Genomic DNA, 21,783 nt, shown 5'->3' on the forward strand with positions numbered 1-21,783 from the left:
ATTAGCACAAACCAAGACCAATTGAATGCTACCTCCCACAAGTGCTCCAACTGCACCATGACATTTACCAAACACTATAGATCTTTGTTGAGAACATGCAGTAAACAATTGGTGGATTTGGGCTCGGGAGAGTGAGGAATTTAGCAGTTTTTCCAATGGTTATCAAGGAAATTATTTGCAAGTCAATTTGAAGTATGCAGGATGGCACAAAACATGATGTCCTAATACAAGAGTCTGTGTGTGCTTGCGGAAACGTAGTGTTACCCTGCATCAAGGAAAATGAAAATTATCTACAACATTGAATATATATGTTAATATATAAGGTCCCATAGAACTGTAGTTTATTAAATTCCTAGTATCATTTAATGCCTACTAATTCATTTTCATGATTACTCAATTTACAACAGGTTGATTATAGCCTTTACCAGCTTTAAATATTCTAAAGAACAAAATGGAACCAAACTAACTTCATAGGACATCAGCACTCCCAAACTCATCAATATGTATCATTGTTAAAACCAATTATGAATTGGTGATATAAAGAAAAAGGAACAAAACAAGAAAGCACAATCCATTCTGTCTATAAAGGTGATACCTTAATCACATATTTGGTATCATCTCCCCTTCTATTCACTTTGACCTGTACCCAAAGTCAAATGAGATGAATAACATAATTAAGCTTAGCACCTTGGAATGGACATCATGCCATAAAGTGATTAGCACATAACAGGAACGAATTATCTTGCAACCACTTAACAAACTAAAAAAAGAGAAGAAAAGAAAACCCCCATACATGGCATTATGATTAACAATGTCTAAATTGACAAGTTCATATATTAATACACCAGCATAGTCGATGGTGCAAAGTTAGAAATTAATCTTAGTTCTTTTCAATTGTTGGAGAATAGCAAAAATGCAGGTGAATTCGTGTGCAACGCACTCACACACATGAATTTTTTAAAAGATGACATCAACCAAGAGCCTAAAAAAGGGGGAGCAGGTAGAAAAGATACAAATCCAATAGAATATTGGCATACCTCCTCCTCCTTTCATTCTAAGTTAAAAAAATGGAAAAAGTTACTAAAAAAAAAAAAAGGTAGATTAGATATTAGATATCAGTTAGTAAAGCAGGAGATACTAATTTACTTTTTTCTCTTTTATAAAAAAAAACCTTGCTATCACATTGTGCACTAGAAGTAGTTTTTCATAGACAAAATAGCATAAGTAAAAATTTCTCTACGTCAACATAGGTAACCGAATTTTTTTGTAGAGTCAAGGTTTAAATTTAACATCTCAAGCAGACAAGTATAACAGGCTAGCTTATTCACATGTGTATGGGTGCACTCACTTAGGAGTAATAATATTTTCGGCGTAACATGAATAATTAGCAAATACAAGAAACTTTCCAGCACCAAGCATAGGGTACCCTTGACAGCAAAGTAAGATTACGAGTGTAGGCACAAATCACAATAAGTAAGAATTGGATATAAGATGATGCATATCGAGTATCAATGCAGCAAATACACATAAACAGCTAAATTTATATAATATAAGATCTGAATCATTAGAGCACATGATGTAAGTAGAGGAAGTAGGATAACATATTATGCCCCTACCATTATAAATAACATTACAATTGTGTGTCCAATAAATAAGATATATTTAAAAGACAATATGTATTAATATAATGGGTACATATAATTGCCAATTTATGCATATGATGCTCTAAACACTAAAGCATATTTCTATATGTAAAAAATAAAGAGTATCGAGAAGGGAATTTAATGGAATGAGACATGTATGTTTAAGAAAACTTCAAACATCATTAAAGCTACTACATCTTATCACACATTACTTTAGTTCCTCACAAGTAGCCAAGCAAGAAAATTAAAATCACTCAAAATACATCTATTTTGCAAAAAAAATTACTCCTCACCATCTTTCAGAATATATAATTCACAGTGCAAATCTTTTGTCCATGGAAGAAGACATAAAGTTATTACTCCTAATTAGATAGAAACTCAACACTTCAAATCAGCCTGCAACATATTATCCACTCAAGTAAGCAATATTTTTCATATTAATATAATAATATTAACCCTTTTTTAGTGCAATACTCAGTATGTATCCTTCCACCTTTGAAGGGTGCTAGAAGGCCAAAACTTAAAGATGTAGTTAATTATCCAGTAAGTTAGTGACAAATAATCAAAATTTGTGCCATTACCCAGTGATCTCACTGATCTATTGCATGTACCAAAACCTTACTATTCTGGTGATTTTCATTTCAAATCAGTTGTTAGGAATGCAGCCAAGAGAGGATAGGCAGAGCAATTCACAATGTTTTAAGGCTTGAATATCCATATATCGTACAATTATAGAACAATTTAAAAGACTACCTGTTATCATGTTCCACGCAATGTGCATTCGCCAAAAGCTTGCCATCCTCGATCATAAAACCACTGCATTCAAAAATTTTAAATCTAGGCAAATATCCTCTAAGGGTGAATGTCCAATTAAAATTGATGCATAAGAAATAGAAAGAATGCAATTTCAAACCAAATGCAGATCTAAGTTTCCAGGGGAAATCATTTTTTACACTTTTCAGGAACAGCTAATGGGTGAAAACTCAAAACATGCAATAAAAGAAGGAATATTAGTGCGAGAGAGCCACATGAGAAACTGGAACTATCAACTACCTGCAAAATATATTTGACCCGTCACTTAACTATTTCTTGCAACCTTGTAAATGAGCTTGGAGATTTACATGCCAAATAAATGGTGGTAAATGGGTAATGTAAATCTCATAAACAAGCACCACGATTTCTAATCAATAAAAGCTACTTTACAGGACAGTTATTAATCCAGATTAGCTTTGATTGATTGATCCTGACAATCCAATCAATCAGTCTTGACTCTTGAGAGATTCTGAACAACATATGGGAACAATTTGAATAAGTGTGTTCTTGTTAGATGTCAAGGGCAATAAATCAAGTCCTCCTGAAGGACAAAGACTACATAATTCAAAGCATTAGCATGAACGCCACATTGGAGTGCATGAATCGTTCCCATTATATATGCACAAACAAACTAGGAAGATTTTTAATAGGTCTGTGGTATCAAGCAGAGTTCAATTTGAAAATTTTAAAAAACCAAAATATCTTTTTAAAAAGGTAAAACAAATAAATTTACATTCACAACAGCATTAAGAAAATCTGCATCTTGAAGATAACCTATTTCAACTTGAAAAAAATATATAGACATAAATAAAATAAATAAACAGGACAAAATAATAGCGTAAGAACATAAAAGAATAGGAAAAGATTAAGAAAATAGTGCAAATCAAAACCCTTGCCCCTCCCCATTACCTGAGGGTCCTTTAAATCAAATAGAAATCCCACAGTGTATTTAATGGCGGTTGGTTGAGATGATTAGGCATGTTATATCAAAAAAAATATATGCAAAAAATAAATATTAGGGTTTACCTCTGCACACAAGTGTGTGAGAAAGAAACACGGAGAGATTAGGGTTTCCATGGGTTGCCTAAATCGCCATCAATCAAAGAAAGCAAGAAAGGGCACAGAGAGATTAGGGTTAGGATTTACCTCCAGGTGCGGCGTGATCGCCACTTAAGCAAACCAAGTAAAGAGATTGAAGAAGAGAAGAGACTGTATGAGAGAGTCGATCACTTCGATCATGCTCGGTCATCCATAGAAAGAAAAATGATTCGAAGAGGAGTGTTCATTGTGACTGTCGACCCCCCTTACCCGTCACTTGTATGAGCCAAAGTGGGGACCCTAACCCGGAGATGGTGCAACCCTAACCCGGAGATAGAGGTTGAAACGACAAACTGCCGTATTAGCAGTAAAGCCATCACTCATCAGATTGGGTATATTTATATAGGAGGATCCGCGTCCATTTTAAGCTAATAATATTGCCTTATTTAGAAGCTAATATTGCTGGGTTCTTTTGTTTTCAAGTAATAATATATAATTGTAGAGTAATAATTTAATATAGAAGAGTCTTGGTTTTTTAACTTTTTTTTAAGTTTATAATATATAATTATAGAACTGATATAGTTAAATACAAGAGGGTTTTTTTAAAACGAATAATATATAATTGTAGAAGTGATAATTAAATATAGAAGGGTCTAATTTTGAAAGATGTTTTGAATTTTTTTTTTTTTTTTTTTTTTTGAATCATTCAACTAAATACGTCTCAGACATGTACTTTTTGTTTTTATTTTTATTTTTGGTGTAGGTGAGGCGTACTTTTTTGGTGAATATTATTGTAGAATATTTTAAATTTATAATCGATATATGTAAATTATTAAATTGTTTTGAATTATCCATTTGTTGTATTATATTATTTAAGGACAAGTAATTCTACGTGGCAAAACACGAGATTTGTTAGTTATTGATTTAGTGTGTGAATGCATATGTTAAAATGTTATTTTAAAAATTGAATATGTTAATTTAAATATTTATTATTTAAGTCTATGTCTATCATTTTGAAAAAAAATTAAAATTAAAATTACGTCTATCATTGTAACGTTGAATGTATTGTGTTTTTAGTTAGGTTTTTTGAATCAACAAGTTAGTTTGCATAATTTTAGAGTTTAAAATTTAGATTGCTTTCGAATTTATTTATTTTTTCCCCTGCTTTTTATTTTTTGATAATACTAACAAAAATTTCACATCACATTATTGAAGAGAGTAAGAAATTAAATACCGCATGTAGTTTCAAAGTTAATGCACATCAATTCTGGAAAGGAAAAAAAAAAATAGTGCAAATCATATCATTATCTTACTTCATCACTCTAATTGTTTGTTATTATATGTTTAATTTTTTAAAATTGATTTTGCACTCATGTTACCTAATTTTTTTATCCTCTTATTATATTTAATTTTTAAAAATCATTTCAAAATTGATTTTGCACTCAAGTAACATAAAAAGGTAAAAACAAACAAAATAAATCTATGCTACATAGAAAAGTGTCAGGATGTTGTATTAAAAAAAAAATAATAGTAATGTAAATACCCCTCAAACGCCAAACCTTACTCCATCTTTAAAAATGTTGGCTCCCTCCATCTTCACCATCATTTTGGCCATTGCATAATGGGAGAGAAGTGAGGCTAATTATCAATGAAATTCGTCGTACAAAGCGGAATAAATTGAAATGAAGTAATGAGGAGGGTGTGATAGTTATTAATTAAAAAATGTAATGTCTAACTAATGTATTCTTTTACAAAATAAATTATGTTATATAACTTATATTTAAATTTTTCATTATCATGTAAGATTGGTTGATTTTTATAACTTCTTCTCACATTAATTAATTTCTATGGTCTTCTCTATTTCAAATCAAAATACCCAGAAAAAAAAAAAAAAAAAAAAACCTAGATAAAGTAACCACTTTTCTTACCTGTATAAATATACAATGAGGGGAACTTTTGCAAAAAGCATGTAACAAAAAACATGAACACTAGAACTGATTTTTTTACCAAATAAAAAATAGAAAGAAAGAAAAAAAAGAAAAACTAACACTGAATTATTTAAAGTTAAAAGTTTGGAAGATAATTAAATTGAATTGTGTATAAAATAAGGAAATAAAAATTACATGCACAACACATGTCAGTCCTATATCGAAAAATAGAGTTACATTAAAATTTTGCTTCTTTTATGTATACTTGTCACTCGTGGTATTATACAGTTTTACATGCCAAAGAATTCCCTGTGATTTTGTTTAAACCGCTAATCAATGACACCTTGCCTTGGATTTAATCTTCTTATAAGGTGAACCAAGTAGAAATTTCTCTGCAAAACAAACAGACCCCTACCAGTTGGAAGTTGGGAAAATGTATTGTTGATTAAATAAGCCATATACCCTTAAAAGATTAGTGTGGGATGATACACTTAATTATATATATATATATATATATATTTGATGTGCTTCATTTGAGAACATGGCTGGATGATTATACAGTCAAAATTTTGTATCAAAATTAATCTATGTTGTTTTTTTTTTTTTTTTTAATATATAAACTTATATATATGTATATGTATATATAGGAAAAGAATAATATACGAGGAAAGGGCGGAGCCCGAGAAGAGGCCCAAAGCCATACAGCCACAAGGGCAACCCAGCCCACCCCAAGCAATCAAACAGCCGTTTCCTACAGTAACAAACGATCTGTCAAAGCAACAACAGAGAACAGAGCAAAGGAAGCCTGCAAAGAGCAGCGATAGATATCATAAATATTCCTACAGTTTGAAAATCTGACAGACAAAAGCTTCTGCATGGCAATCTTCCCATAAAAAAGTACGATTGTTCTTTTCCTTTCAAATGTATTATATATATACAAGCTAGCAGCAAAACACATCTTGTATATTGATTGAGACAAACAAGAATATTTTTCATTTCTTTGTAATTTCTCTTTATCTTTTGCCTTGTAAATAATACGTAGCAACAATAACACAAATGAAGATTTATATAATTTTCCAATGCTAAAATAGTGGGCTGGCTTACCATTGGTGGCTGCTGGTACAAAAATTTCTACCAAGTCAAAGACAGTGGTAGCACGTGTTTTACGTGCATGAATGAAAAGATAATTGTCTATATTCGTGTCCATGGCAACCAAAAAAGAAGTTTGATATACCCCACTCTGTTTCATTATTGAGAGACATCTTTGCTTAACCAATTTGACTAATAGTTTGGCTATAAGGTGTGACATTTTATTAAAATATTTATTTTTATAAATTTATAAAAAAAATGGTTGATGTGCTAAGTTTGAGTCTCCTGACACATCACATTACCCATGTCTCTATCGATTAATATGAAAATCATGGTGATCGCCTCTTAAATTATCTTTGCCCTTATTTATTTAATTTGGTAACATCATTGTATTTAATACTATTTGCTTCCTCCTTAGATTGATTTCTCCTATAATTCTCTTTCATTATATAATCAGATGACCATTGATTGAGGTAAAAATATAAATGTAATTGTTCTCAAAATTCTTCTCACCTTATACAAAATACAAACTACATAAATATGATCTTTTACCATCATCTGTAATTATTAATAAAATAACGATGATGCTCGTGTAACTTCAATTCACATTACAACAAACATATAAAAAAATATGGCATCTAATCATCGGCTATGCAAAATTGGAATCAAATGTCGCGTAACCCGAGATCACTGTGTGCTTTCAATTCACAATTATGTATGCCCTCTTCCTCACCTGTGTACTTGCTTTTTCTGCCTGCAATTTCAAAAAAATTAATTATCAAATAAAATGAATCCAATAACTATATATATATATGTATGAAAGAAGAATTGCAAAGTATAAGAAGGGTTTTACCTCTTTTTCCCAGTCGCAACGTATGGTAATGATGGCTAATATCAAAGTTTGAATTACAGTACCTCCAAATATCATTCCAGCCCATATACCCTGATTATTATAATTTTATACATATATGAAATGTTAGAAAATAAATTAAAAAACATAAGGAAGAAAAAAGGAAAACATTAATTATAAATATTTTTTCAAATTATATATAACCTTCTATTTTTCAATTCCATTATTAATTAATTAATTAATTCTCACTTACCATTACTCCCTGGTGAAAAATCCATTCCATTGCAAATCCGAGTGGGAGCCCAATCAAATAATAGCAACCTAGGTTGATGTAGGCTACAGATGATTGCCACCCCGATCCCACAGCTACCCCTAAATTATTGAAAGAAAAACAAAATTGGAAAACCAAAATGTCAGATAGTATATTTGTTTATAAGTGAAAAAAAAAAAAAAAAAATGAGAGAGAGAAATACGTATGTGATTGGAAGAGCTAAGAAGGAATACTCACCCGAGAGAACTGGTTGGATACTGTTGAGAAGAATGGTTAAGGCTAAGAGAATTGAGAGGTTATTTACAGCTTCTAAGATAGGTTTGCTATTCGAAAATAGTAAGACGAATTTATCGTGCAAAATAATAATCAATAACCAAAAAAAGAGACCAAGCCCTATAGATGTCATCACCGAAATTTTGGTGGCAAACTTGGCTCCTTTTCCGTTGCCTGCTCCAAGCTCATTTGCAATCCTTACTCTGTATCATGACATGAGTTAAATAATTTAAATTTGCAATTCAATAATAAAAAAAAATAAATAAAAAAATTATCAATGAAACGCAGCCTTAGCTTCAACTTTTTCACACGACTTAATTTCCTTATATATTGGTAGTATAATTTATTTATCAAAACTTTCATATTTTTTTTGTGCCTAGAAATTAAACCAAAGTTGTGAAAATAATAGCAGTCTTAGGTGCACAAGGATGTGAAAGCCCAATTATACATGGCCTAGCTACAATCACTGTTAGACATAGCTATGAAATTAGAATCTGATTCTTCTTTGGTGTTAAATAATAATAAAATAAATCGAATTGTTTATAATTTACTAAATTTTGTCTACTCTTTAGCTCAACACGTATTTATTTTATAAATAAATTCACAAAAAATGGCAAGTAGTGGTTGTCCGTATAATTAATTTTGGGTCTTCAAGCTGAAATGAATAAAGTTGAAGTGACGAGACTTGTGGGGACCCTATGTCAAGTGTCAACGATAAATACCAAACCCATCATCTTCTTTCAGTATATATGATTGAACATTAAATCTACTAATCATTTTTATCTATAATTAAAAATGATGTGTCATACCAGTGTGTAAATTGTCCTTTTTTAGAAATTATTCGTAGAGGCATTTATTTGCACAAAAACAGATGATAAAAATGAAAGTAATTAAAAAAAAGTTACCCAGTAGCAGAAAAGAATGACAGAGGTATCATCATCTCCCACCCATTAATTGCCATACTGAAACAAGATAACAAAACACACACAAACCATAAGAATAACATAATTTTGTACTCATAAATTGCAAATAAATTATATCCACGAACGATGTTTTTTTTTTTTTTTTTGTTCTTTTTTATTTATTTCTTTTTTTTCTGTAAGTACATCACGAGAACAATGTTTTTTTAGTAAGTATATATATATTTTTCTGTTTCTCATCCACAAAATGAAATTTATGGTGCGCATGGATTTAAACAATATTATTTAATTTATAATAAATGATAAATAGTGGTAAGAAAAAATATTTTAAGATAGGTTAAATAAGTCAGACATGTCAAACACGTAGTTCAACGGTGACGTGTATAGGTGGAATCTACACATATTTATTATAAGAAAAACTACACTTACATAGAGTTAGGATCCTTAAATGACAAACTGATTTATTTTAAAATTTTATTTTTCACTTTGGTTGAATTAAGTAAAATAATTACATATGCATTAATAACTATTCTTTAGGTCGAAAATGGCCTCCAAACACTTATTCCAGAATACTAAAAATTATTCCCCTAAAATCAAGTATTTTCTTTAAAAAATTTATTTCTTTTAACTTTGAACCATATTGCTGCAACTTTCATATATATGTACACACGCTATAACTTATACAAATAATAAAAAAGATTCAATATAGTAAAAAATGGGGAAATCAAATGTTAGTCCCCAAAAAGAAAAATGTAATTAAACTCAAAAATATATAAATCGTCTTTGCTGTGGTGCATGCCTTGAGATGATCATTAATTTTTTGGCTCAATTAATTACACTTGTTTTATAAATAAATAAATAAAATGATTGATGGTGTACCATTTACTGAAGCAACCATTTAGTATTTTCATGATCTCCCTTTCTCGTGCGTGTGTATTGTGTGTGTATATATATATATTCATAGGAAAGTTTTAACATTTGCAGGTTTATATTGGTGTGAATTAAGAGATATGGTTAAAGTTATGTGCAAATAAAATTTTATATATGATAAATTTCCACTTACTGAAAAAAAAATTCCATACATGTTGAATTTCCATTAAATTATTTGTATATTTCTAAATTAATATTTGCAAGTTTGAACATATATATATATATATATATATATATATATATATATATATATTTATTTATTTATTTATTTTATTTATTTTGGTAATATATACATCAAAGCCAAGTTGAAAGTCAACTTAGAAATCTTTTTTTAATAAATTTTATGAATGAAAGAATGATTTGATTTATGAATGATATTTTGGTATTTTGAAATAAGAGTTTGGAATATATTTTGAACCTAAATAATAGTTTTTAATGCATATGTAATTATTTTACCTAACATGACCAAATTAAAAAATTAACTTTAATAATAAACTGATTTGTCATTTAAGCCTTCTAAATTTATTTAAGTGTAGTTTTTTTCTATATTATAAGGGTTGTGCTTTTATAGTCCAGCGTATTTAGTCGGCTTGCATATCATTATGCTTTAATAACAATAATGACAAAATGACAACTAGCATGTGGTACAATTTGCACACCATATGGACAAAGCATTCACAGCAACTTCTGCATTGCTCACATTTCCAACCATCAATATCAGTATTCTGTAATACCAATTCTCCAAACTGTACAATCAAACAAAAACCAAACACACATCATAAATTTATCAAATATTAAGGATGTGTTTAGTAGGTTTTGGAATTAAAGAAAAATAATTTAAAAAGTTAAATTAAAATTTTCTTCAATTTATCAATTTCAATTTCAATTTCATCCTCCCAAACACAACCTAATTGAAATTTGCAGAGAATTAAGAAGAGTACCAAAGCATGACTCCAGAAGCAGCGGAGATTTTGACGAAATCCCAGATACCAGAAAAGGCTTCGAAGGAGAAACCGGTCCAAGTACGAGGACATCCACCCCAAACTGTGTAACCAAACATGCCTAACACCACTACCCACCACGAGAAATTGAGAGTAATGGCGGTTCCCACCACTCCGAGCTTGAGACAGTATACAAACAACCAGCTAACAAAGATGTGCACCAGCAGAGCCACCAGATTGACCCACGCGATCACGCCGTTCTTGAGCTGGCTCTGGAAGAACCTCTGCAATGGAAACTGGAAGGCAAAGCTGAAGTGAAGTGGGACTAGCCAGAAAGCCACCACCCCAGATAGCTCGGCTATGTCCTCTGGCTGTCCCAATAGCTTCAAGATTGGAGATGCAAATAGGTACAAAGGCAAGAGTAGTACACAGCACATGAAAAGCACAATCCAAGAACGTTGCATGTACACACCCAACATGTGGTACCTCTTCGCTCCAAATGCTTGCCCACATAAAGTCTCCAAAGCACTTGCCATTCCCAGCTGATCATTCATCATACAAACCAAAACAAAATCATTAAAAATGCAAATGATCCGAGTTGAGGGAACGAAAGTGAGAGTAGTACCAAGAGGCCGAAGTCGAAGCCAACGATGACATTGTTGACGATGGAGATGGCAGCGAGTTCGAGGTCGCCCAGATGGCCGGCGAAGGCTTGTGTGATAACGAGCATGGAGTAGGAGGCGACGCGGCTGAAAATAGCGGGGCCCACTATGTGCCAGAGCTTCTTTGATTCGATCCAGATCCTCCGTGAGAGATCAAGGTCGTCGTCATTTTCTTGGTATTTTGATCCAACGGTCGGACATGAATAGTCCAATAAAGGTAGTTTTGCTTCATCTGCTATTGTGTCCTTGGTCGCCATTTTTGGTGTGGTCTCTCACTCTCTCTTGTTTACAGTCTCTCTTTGGAATACACAGAGAAAGAGAAGATCTATAAGAAATGAATAGATTTGTATAAGCAAATTAAATTGCATTGTCGTGTATTTATATACGCACATATGAGCATCGCCAGTGCAACATCTCCATTCTCATTCTACACTTTTACAAAGTGTAGTGTCAGTAATTATGGTAACATGGCTCTACACATTTTTTGAAAGTTTATTTCTCTTATTGTGCACACATCTTTTATATTCTACACTTTATTATTTTAAAATTTACCCACGTACTACTAATACACAATCAATTTATTTTATACTATTAAAAGTACACACAAGGCTCACCATTTCAATTGTACAATGGCTACTTGATTCTACACATTTGAAGAATTGGGTGTGGAATATGAAGGGAGGCCCACAAGTGTGTAATGTGCATGGTAAGAATATTCATTCAACACTTTATCAGATATTGTACACTTTCCTTGTGCGCTGAGTTGCTCTAAGGAGGCGGCTTCGTCTCACTAGCTAGTCACTGACCACCGCATGCCTATTCTCGCCCGCGCCCGCGTAATGATTCCAACTGACAAACGGTAAAAATAAGTTCCTAACTAAAAAGAAATAAATAAACAACTCCAAATAAAAGAAATTAAACAGAAATAATAATGATAATCATTATTTAATAATTTTATAAATTTGTGAACCGTGATATTTGTTGGTCGATCCTTTTCATATTAAAGTGGCTCATACATGGACTTAGATTCAATTCAGTTCCCTGTGGATTTAGTTGGTCCAGTCTTTTTTTTTTTAGCCACCGTTTCGCCATGTAGTCCCTTCTAAACCATGATTTATGTTTGGCTTTGCTTCTTTGACCCAATAGTAGAAGGCAATTTGGTAAAATCAATTTAACTGTGTTATCGATATCTTTTAAAAATTCAGAGATTTCTATAGAAAAATTCAAATCTAAGGTTTAGTGTGTGTAAGAGGACAATGCTGAGGGTGAAAGAGTTTAAAAAATTCAATTTAACTGTGTTGGACGCTTTGTTTTGTCGAGTATCAAATGAATTTTGTGAGGGTAAATGATCAGCGACTGTAATGAGTTTTTAAGTTAAATCGATTTTTAAAATTGTTTTGAAAATAAGGCTGAGGGTGAAAGAGTTTAAAAAGTTTTCTGAAATGTGTTTTAAAAGTATTAAGTGAAATTTTTAATTTTTAGCTAAAACGTTACTATTGTCCGAGTTTGTTAACTTAATCTGTGGCAAAACAGTGGCCATAGAAATTTGAACCGAGCCAACTGGATGAATCGACGTCCTCATGTATAAGATTCCCCCGGGTCCTACCTACCCAACTAACACTTATCTTCTTTCTGGTCACCCACAAAGTGGGACTGATGTGCTACAAGGCCATCTCCACCGTGGACCCAGTTTTGCTCGCGGGCCGGCTCGCCCGCGATCGCAGGTTATTTTTTTTTTTATTTTTTTTTTAAACCAAAAAATAGGTTATTTTGAGTTATTTTTTTAAATAAAAAATAAAATAAAATATATTAAATAAAAAATATATTGTTTAGGCACTATTTGTCAAAAATAAATTTTATTTGGGCGAAAAATAAATTTAAAAAGCTTGTTTTTTGTTTTTTCCCTTAAAATTTGTTTTTTTTTTTTTCTACTTTTTTTGATTTAAATTTTAAAATGTGTACCAAATAATGCATTTGGTCGTTAAGACACTGTTTGGCCGACACAAATAGTGCCTTAACCGCTAAAATTTTTTTAAAAAAAATTTTAAAACTTTTTGTAAAAAAAATAATTAAAATTACAAATCCATCTACTTAAAAATATAGCCGCTAAAAATATAGCCATTATAAATATAGCCGTTTAGGAAAAGTTAAAAAAAAAAATTTTAATTAATTAATTAATTAATTTTTTTATTATTATTATTATTTTTGGATAGCGAAAATTCGAAGAGTCTGATGGAGTGCATGTTTCTGAAAAGTGAAAACTGCTGACGTGGCTCTTAAAAAAGCTGATATGGTATTTTTAGAAAGGCAAAATCCGGAAAGACTGGTGCAGTGCAGATGGCCTACAGAATGTAATGGACGTACATACTTGTGATTAATTATTTTTTTCATTATAAAAAAATGAATATTTGTTCGTCGGACTAATACAATACACTACGGATAGTTCATGATATTCAATTTTTATTTTTTCTAATAGTAAGGCGGCCGTGTTAAACTTTTATTTTTGTGAGATGCCGAAGCATCTGCAAGTTTTTCATGGATCAGATTGGGGTTCAGGAATATACTACATATACGGCTATGCAGTGATTGACAACTTGCACATCAATCACATGGCGCTCAAAGATTTGATTGATTGTTGGTTTGGTTAGAAATATTAAAGGACCACGCTGCTTAGCCCATCTGCACCGGCCTTTTCGAATTTTGACTTTCTAAAAACGCTATATTAGCTTTTCCCATAACCACGTAAGCAATTCCAAGAGTCACGTCAGCAGTTTTCGCTCTCCGAATTTTCGCTTTAAGAAAATAATAATAACAATAAAATTAAATTAAATTTTTTTTTTTTTACTTTTCCTAAACGATTATATTCGTAACGGTTATATTTTTAAAAGGCCAAATGCATTATTTGTGGTACACATTTAAAATTTAAAGCAAAAAAATAAAAATAAAAACAAATTTTAAGGGGAAAAAACAGAAAACAAGTTTTTAAATTTATTTTTGGCCCAAATAAAATTTATTTTTGACAAATAGTGACCAAATCATATATTTTTTATTTAATATATTTTATTTTATTTTTTATTTTAAAAAAAGAGCTCAAAATAACCTATTTTTAGGTTTTAATTAAAAAAAAAATTAATCTGCCAAACTGTGGAAGGAGCACTGTGGAAGGAGCTGCTAGAATAAGACAAAAAGCTGCACCAGAAACGACGTCGTTTTGACTCAAAAAAAAAAAAATCAGCGATCACAGGCTAACTCGCGGTATTGGGCGCCATCAAGTTTAGTTACGCCGCTGTAGGGCCTTTAGTGGATTGGCTCGCCTAAAATGGGCTATCAAGAGCCCGTTACAAATGGCCTTAATTGAGGTGGGACTATTTCTTAATCACTAAATTGTTGCAGTGGATAGTAAAATTTATTATTTTTAATTAATTATTTATATCATAAATAAAGAAGTAGAGTCTCTCATTTATTTATATTTTGTATAAATAAAAAAAAAATATTCGGTTAAATCATTCATCATTATTTTATTTAATTATTAAACGAATTGCAAAGAATCTTCCTCAACTTTTACCCCCTTTGAATATTTTTAACAAAAAAACCCCTAACAACTATTTTGAGGGGGTGATTTTAATTGGCCTGTGTAATTTTTTATTTTTTTTCCTTCCGAAAGATATATATTTCTTCCGTCCTAATTTAAGTGTCGAGAGTAATAATTTTTAAAGAAACATGTGTTGTCTCCCTAAAAAGTTACCAACTTATTCTTTTAAGTTTTGAATATAGAAGTTTGAAATTTTATACTCCAAAAACTTATATGAAAAAATGCGAACTATATTGTTTGAAAAAAGAAAGTGGACAATTATTTTAAAACAGACAAAATGGAAAGCATTACACTTTAATTGGCCTCGAACTATAAGTGGTTTCTTGCAAATGGGTAAAAGTTGAAGAAATTTCATGTCATTGAGGAGAGTAGAAATTAAATACAGCTGAAGATTTTACGTAGTTACAAAGTTAATGCACATCAATTCTCAGAAGGCAAAAAAATTAGTACAAATCATATCATTATCTTACTTCATCACTCTAATTTTTTGTTATTATATTTAATTTTTCAAATTTATTTTAAAATTGAAGATTTTGCACTCACGTTACCTTTTTATTTTTATCCTCTTATTATATTTAATTTTTAAAAATCATTTCAAAATTGATTTTACACTCAAGTTACATAAAAAGGTAAAAACAAAAACCTTAGACCATCTCCAATGCAAAATGTCATTTTTGCATGCCAAATCTATATTTTGAGATAAGGTACACTGGCAAAATGTTATATTTTAGTAATTATTCTCCAATGGTGTATTTCATCAAAAATGCTATTTTTTGACACAACTAGCATTATTTTTTAACTACCATTCTCAACTACTAAATTTTAACAAATCCAACTGAGTCGTGAAATTTAGGCAACTTTTGGATTAACAAACATATATATAAATACAAACATATATTATACACACATATATACCAACAATGACGTATATATCTATGCACAAGCACAACACCAAGCTACAAAATATACAAGAATCAGAAGTTCAAAACCCATAGATTTCAATTTAGCAGAAGCAATAGCAATAGCTATAGTTTATGCTATATTTGGCTCAAGATTTGACAAAGTTATATTTCAATTCATTGGAGAGCACACATTAAACTCACCTGCTATATTTTTAAATTAACAATCCATTTGGTAGCCCAATCGAGTTGCTCTCGCTCCATCTAACACCAAACCTTACTCCATTTTTAAGAATGTTGGCTCCCCACCAGGGCCACCATCATTACCATCATTTTTGCCATTGTATTTTGAAGTATGAACGCATTACCATTTGCATAATGTTAAACTTTTTCATCATCATGTAAGATTGGTTGGTCAATCTTTATAACTTTTCATCTCACATTCATTTCTATTTTTTATTTTTTTTTCTCAACATTCATTTCTATTGTCTTCTCTATTTCAAACACAACAGGGCCATTTATTATAATATTATTATTATTTTTGTTAATTTAACAAAAAATAAATCAAAATAAAAGGTGAAAAAAAAAAAAGAAGACTAGATTAACTTACCACCAAAAGCATGTAACAAAAAACATGAACACTAGAACTGAATTACTATTTTCATACTCTCTTTCTTTGAACTATTTTTATCCAACTGAATAGTCATGTTGAATAGTTAGTTATATTTTATTTTAAGATATTTTGATATAAATTTTTTAATGACATTGACAAGTCCGTTTAAATGCAAGCAACTTGATGATATATTATTTATTTATTTTGAATGGTAAGCAACTTGATGATATTGTTAATGGGTGATCTTTGGTATTCAAAATGTAAAATATAAAGAAAAATTACATAACAATTGCCATGAATTGCACCTCGAACAATCTTTCTTTGTATACAAAACTTTTGATAACCTTTACAAGTATATGAAAGATGACGGAATTATAAACAGTTTGACAAGTCAATTTTTTATTTTTAGGTAGAAACAACTTATTGAAAAAAAAATTACTAAATATAAATTTGCATGTATAATATTTCAATTGCTTTATAATTTTTATTCAATTTTATAAATTCAAAGAAACTATTTTACTTGTGAACAATTTTATTACTTCTACGTCAACCTCCAATAACATCTCCTATTTTCCATTTCTTTGTAATATCTCTTTATCTTTTGCCTTGTAAATAATAATAATAACTCCAATGAAGATTTATATAAGAAAAATGATAGGTCTTTCGATGTTAATTGTCAACTCTTCCTTCGAATATAACATGATTGGATTCTATTGAAACTCTTAAAAAAATTCCCATAAACTTCTTTTTCTCTTCGACTCATTTCCAACCACGTTACATTCAAAAGAATAACCAACAATTAAAGTCAAAAAATCTATCACTTCGCTTTATATAATTTTTCAATGGCAAAATAATGGGCTGGCTTAGCATTGGTAGCTGCTGGTACAAAAATGGCTACCAAGTCAAAGACAGTAGTAGTAGGCACTTTGTTTTACGTACATGAATGAAAAGATAATTGTCGAGATTCGTCCATGGCAGCCAAAAAAAAGAAATTTGATATAAAGAGAAAATTGATTACTTTGCCTGGAATGCCAGAGTTGGGCTCACATTGATTCCCACTCTGTTTCATTCACAGCTGGAATACCCACTCTGTTTCATTTCACAGCTGGAATACCCACTCTGTTTCATTTCCAGCTGGAATATGAGTACCAAATTATGATAGCTACATGCAGGACCGATTCAAAAATTCAAAGGACTTGGGCAATACTATATTTTTAAAATAATTTTAAGGAAAATAAAGGTAATATTTGGTTAGTATACATATTGAAATGACAAAAATAATAAGACATAATAGTAAAAAACAAAAACAAAAATCGAGAGATGTGGTTCTCAGTCCAACATAGGTCGCTCCCTAGGTAGTAGGTACGTGGGATGTTACAAATCTTGAGAACATCTTTGGGCAACAGATTTGACTGATAATTTGGCTATAAGATGTGACAATTTATTAAAATATTTATTTTTATTAATTTATTACAAGTGATTAATGTGCCAGAGTCCCACGCACATCACGTTAGGCATGTATCTATTGGTTAATATGAAAATCGTGGTGATCACATCTTAAATTATATTTGTCCTTATTTATTTATTTATTTTAGTAACATCATTGCATTTAATACTATTTGCTTCCTCCTTAGATTGATTTCTAGTATAATTTTCATCTAGGCTTTGTGTGGTTAGATAAAATCAACTAGAAAAGAAAAAAAAGAAAAAAAATTTAAATTTTTTTAGAATTTAAATAAATGAAAGAATAATCGTAATAGAAAATATAATTTCCCATATTAAACTGGTTTTTCCAAAAAATTTCTCACACAAAACACAAGGAAATAATATTTTCTCATGAAAGCTGCTTCTTTTTTATTTGAAATTCCTATTTTATCTAACAATTGAATCATGTAAAATAACTAAGTGACTTTCTTTTCTACTAAGTTTTAAAAAGACAAGTTGTCTATTATATTTTAGTGTACTTTTAAAAGGCAAGTTCTCTCTAAACATATTCTCTTTTAATGCTATTTGGATGATTTTTTTTTTTTTGGTTCCAAATATATACATTGTATCTGATATATACATATACTAGGAAAAGGCACGTGCGATGCATGTGTTGAATATTTTTGTAGATAATGTGATATAAATTTATAAAAAAAAAAAATAGCCAATTTGTGGTAGATTTTATAAAAATTATTTTATTTTTTTTAATTATATTTTTTTTATTAAAAAAACTCATAATAAATAGATAAATAGGTAATATGTGTTAGAATTTTATAAAAACACTTTTTATGTCAATTAATAAATATTTTTTTATATTAATAATTCTTGTCTAATTAGATTTCAATAAATAAATAAATAAGTAATTTGTGTTAGAGTTTTACAGAAACTCTTTTAAAAGATCTTTTTATATCAATTAATAAATAATTTTTATATTAACAATAGTTGCCTAATTAGATTTTCTTTTATTAAAAAACTCAAAATAAATAAATAAATAGGTAATTTGTGGTAAAGTTTTTCTAGTATAATTAGATTTTCTTTTATTAAAAAACTTATAATAAATAAATAAATAGGTAATTTGTGTTGGTGTTTAATAGAAACTCTTTTAAAAACTGTTTTTATATCAATTAATAAATATTTTTATATTAATAATTCTTGTCTAATTAAATTTCTTTTTATTAAAAAACTCATAATAAATAAGTAATTTGTGTTAGAGTATTATATAAACTCTTTTAAAACCTCTTTTTAGATCAATTAATAAATAATTTTTTATATTAATAATTTTTGTCTAATTAAATTTCCTTTTATTAAAAATTCTTAATAAATATATAAATAGGTAATTTGTGTTTCAATTTATTAAAAACTTTTTAAATATTATATCTTTGTCTAGTGTGATAGAGTTTTATTGAAAAATAAAATATGTAATTTCTCATAGAGTTTTATAGAAATTATTTTATTTTCTTTAAATATATCATTGTCTAATTAGATTTAATTTTATTAAGAAACTCATAATAAAAGTTTATTTGCGGTACAGTTTTAGAAAAATTATTTTATTTTATATATCAATTAATAAATATTTTTTATATTAATAATTATTGTCTAATTAGATCTTCTATTATTAAAAAATTCATAATAATAAATAGATAAATAGGTTAATTTAAATTTTATTAGATAGATTTTAGAGTTTGATAGAGTTTTTTTTAATTATTTTATAAAAACTCTTTTCAATCAATTAATAAATATTTTTTATATATAAAAAAATACTTAAATACTGAAACTCTTTGCACATTTACTAATAGTATTGATAAAAACTTTTTTTATATCAATTAATAAATATTTTTTTATATAAATAAATAAATACTAAAACATTTTAGATTTTCTTTTATTATTATGAATTTTTTAATAATAAATACTTTGGCAGAGCTTTTGTATTTTACTCTGAAAATTAGACTTTCTTTTATTAAAAAATTATCAATAATAAATAGATAAATAGATTAATTTGAATTTTATTATGTAATTTTTAGAGTTTTATAGATTTTTTTTTTTATGAAAATTCTTTTCATATCATTTTTTTTTACATAAATAAATAAATACTGAAACTATTTACACATTTAATATAAAAAAAAAATTATATAAATAAACAAATACTGAAACTTTAGATTTTATTTTATTAAAAAAATCATAATAATAAATAGATAAATAGGTTAATTTTAATTTTATTAAGTAGATTTTAGAATTTTACAGAGTTTTTTTTTTTTTTTTTTTTTTTTTTTTTAATAAAAACATTTTTTCATATCATTTAATGAATACTTTTTATATAAATAAATAAATACTGAAATACAGAAACTCCTTGTACGTTTAATAAAATTTGTTTATATAAATAAATAAATAAATATTGAAACTATTTAGCAGAACTTCTATATTATGTATTTTATAAATAAATAAATAAAATATTGAAACTCTTTGGTGAAACTTTGTTATTCTGGGTCTTCCCTCTGAATTTCTCTCTTTATATCAATTAATAAATATTTTATAATAAATAAATAAATAGGTAATTTGTGTTAGAGTATAATATAAACTCTTTTAAAAACTCATTTTATATCAATTAATAAATATTTTTTATTTTAATAATTTTAGTCTAATTAGATTTTTTTTTATTAAAAAACTCATAATAAATAGATAAATAGGTAATTTGTGTTAGAGTTTTATAAAAACTCTTTGAAAACCTCTTTTTGTATTAATTAATAAATAATTTTCTATATTCATAATATTTTTTTAATTAGATTTCATTTTATGAAAAGCTCATAATAAAAGTTAATTTGTGGAAGAGTTTAAAAAAAATTAGGTAATTTGTGATAGAGTTTTATAGAAATTGTTTTATTTTCTTTAAATATATCCGTGTCTAATATAATTTGATTTTATTAAGAAAATCATAATAAAAGCTAATTTGTGGTAAAGTTTTAGAAAAATTAATATATTTTATATATCAATTAATAAATATTTTTTATATAAATAATTATTATCTAATTAGATTTTCTTTTATTAAAGAATTCATAATAATAAATAGATTAATAGTTTAATTTAAATTTATTAGGTAAATTTTAGAGTTAGATAATTTGTGATAGATTTTATAGAAAATTTTTATTTGCTTTAAATATATTATTGTTTAATTATATTTTTTATTAAAAAAACTCATAATAAATAGATAAATAGGTAATACATGTTAGAGTTTTATAGAAAATATTTTTAAAACTCTTTTTTATATGAATTAATAAATATTTTTATATTTTAATAATTTTGTCAAAATAGATTAGCTTTTATTAAAAAAACTAATAATAAAAGGTAATTTGTGATAGAGTTTTAGGAAAATATTTTTATTTTTTATATCAATTCAAAAATATTTTTTATATTAATAATTCTTGCCTAATTAGATTTTCTTTTAAAAAAAAACTTATAATAAATAAATAAATAAGTCATTTGTGTTAGAGTTTAATATAAACTCTTTTAAAAATTCTTTTTATATCAATTAATAAATATTTTTTATTTAAATAATTATTCTCTAATTAGATTTAGTTTTATTAAAAAATTCATAATAAATAGATAAATAGGTAATTTGTGTTAGAGTTTTATAGAAACTTCTTTGAACCTCTTTTTATATCAATTAATAAATAATTTTTTACACTAATAAAACTTGTCTAATTAGATTTCCTTTTATTAAAAAACTCACAATAAATAGATAAATAAGTAATTTGTGTTGTAGTTTTGTAGAAACTCTTTAAATATATCTTTGTCTAGTGTGATAGAGTATTATTGAAAATAAAATAAGTAATTTATGATAA

General features: G+C 28.1%; 1 protein-coding gene across 2 annotated transcripts; it reads right to left on the minus strand.

Annotated features, from left to right (window-relative positions):
- Window positions 1-6,979: 6,979 nt before the first annotated feature.
- Window positions 6,980-11,809, minus strand: LOC132285178 (protein DETOXIFICATION 27-like). 2 transcript variants are annotated; one of them, XM_059787344.1, is made up of 8 exons: window positions 11,322-11,808; window positions 10,697-11,238; window positions 10,415-10,501; window positions 8,811-8,867; window positions 7,870-8,108; window positions 7,615-7,733; window positions 7,365-7,454; window positions 6,980-7,265 (listed from the first exon to the last, which is right to left on the minus strand). In XM_059787344.1, the coding sequence occupies exons 1-8, from the start codon at window positions 11,613-11,615 to the stop codon at window positions 7,212-7,214; spliced, it is 1,482 nt and encodes a 493-aa protein (XP_059643327.1). In that variant the 5' UTR covers window positions 11,616-11,808; the 3' UTR covers window positions 6,980-7,211. The 2 variants fall into 2 exon arrangements, with proteins under 2 accessions (XP_059643327.1, XP_059643328.1); XM_059787345.1 differs by lacking the exon at window positions 10,415-10,501 and having other exon boundaries at window positions 11,322-11,809.
- Between the last annotated feature and the right edge of the window lie 9,974 nt (window positions 11,810-21,783).

Source organism: Cornus florida, unplaced genomic scaffold, assembly GCF_030987335.1.
Source record: "Cornus florida cultivar Cherokee Brave unplaced genomic scaffold, ASM3098733v1 CherokeeBrave_3.0.0_Hap2_Chr11, whole genome shotgun sequence".
Classification (NCBI taxonomy): Eukaryota; Viridiplantae; Streptophyta; class Magnoliopsida; order Cornales; family Cornaceae; genus Cornus; species Cornus florida.

Bases quoted from the DNA above. Each gene is read 5' to 3' on its own strand.
- LOC132285178 (XM_059787344.1), bottom strand. From the start codon at position 11,615: ATGGCGACCAAGGACACAATAGCAGATGAAGCAAAACTACCTTTATTG. The intron at 11,239-11,321 runs GTACTACTCTCA...ATGAATGATCAG, and splicing joins GCTTCGACTTCGGCCTCTTG to CTGGGAATGGCAAGTGCTTT. The intron at 7,734-7,869 runs GTGAGTATTCCT...TCAATAATTTAG, and splicing joins TATCCAACCAGTTCTCTCGG to GGGTAGCTGTGGGATCGGGG.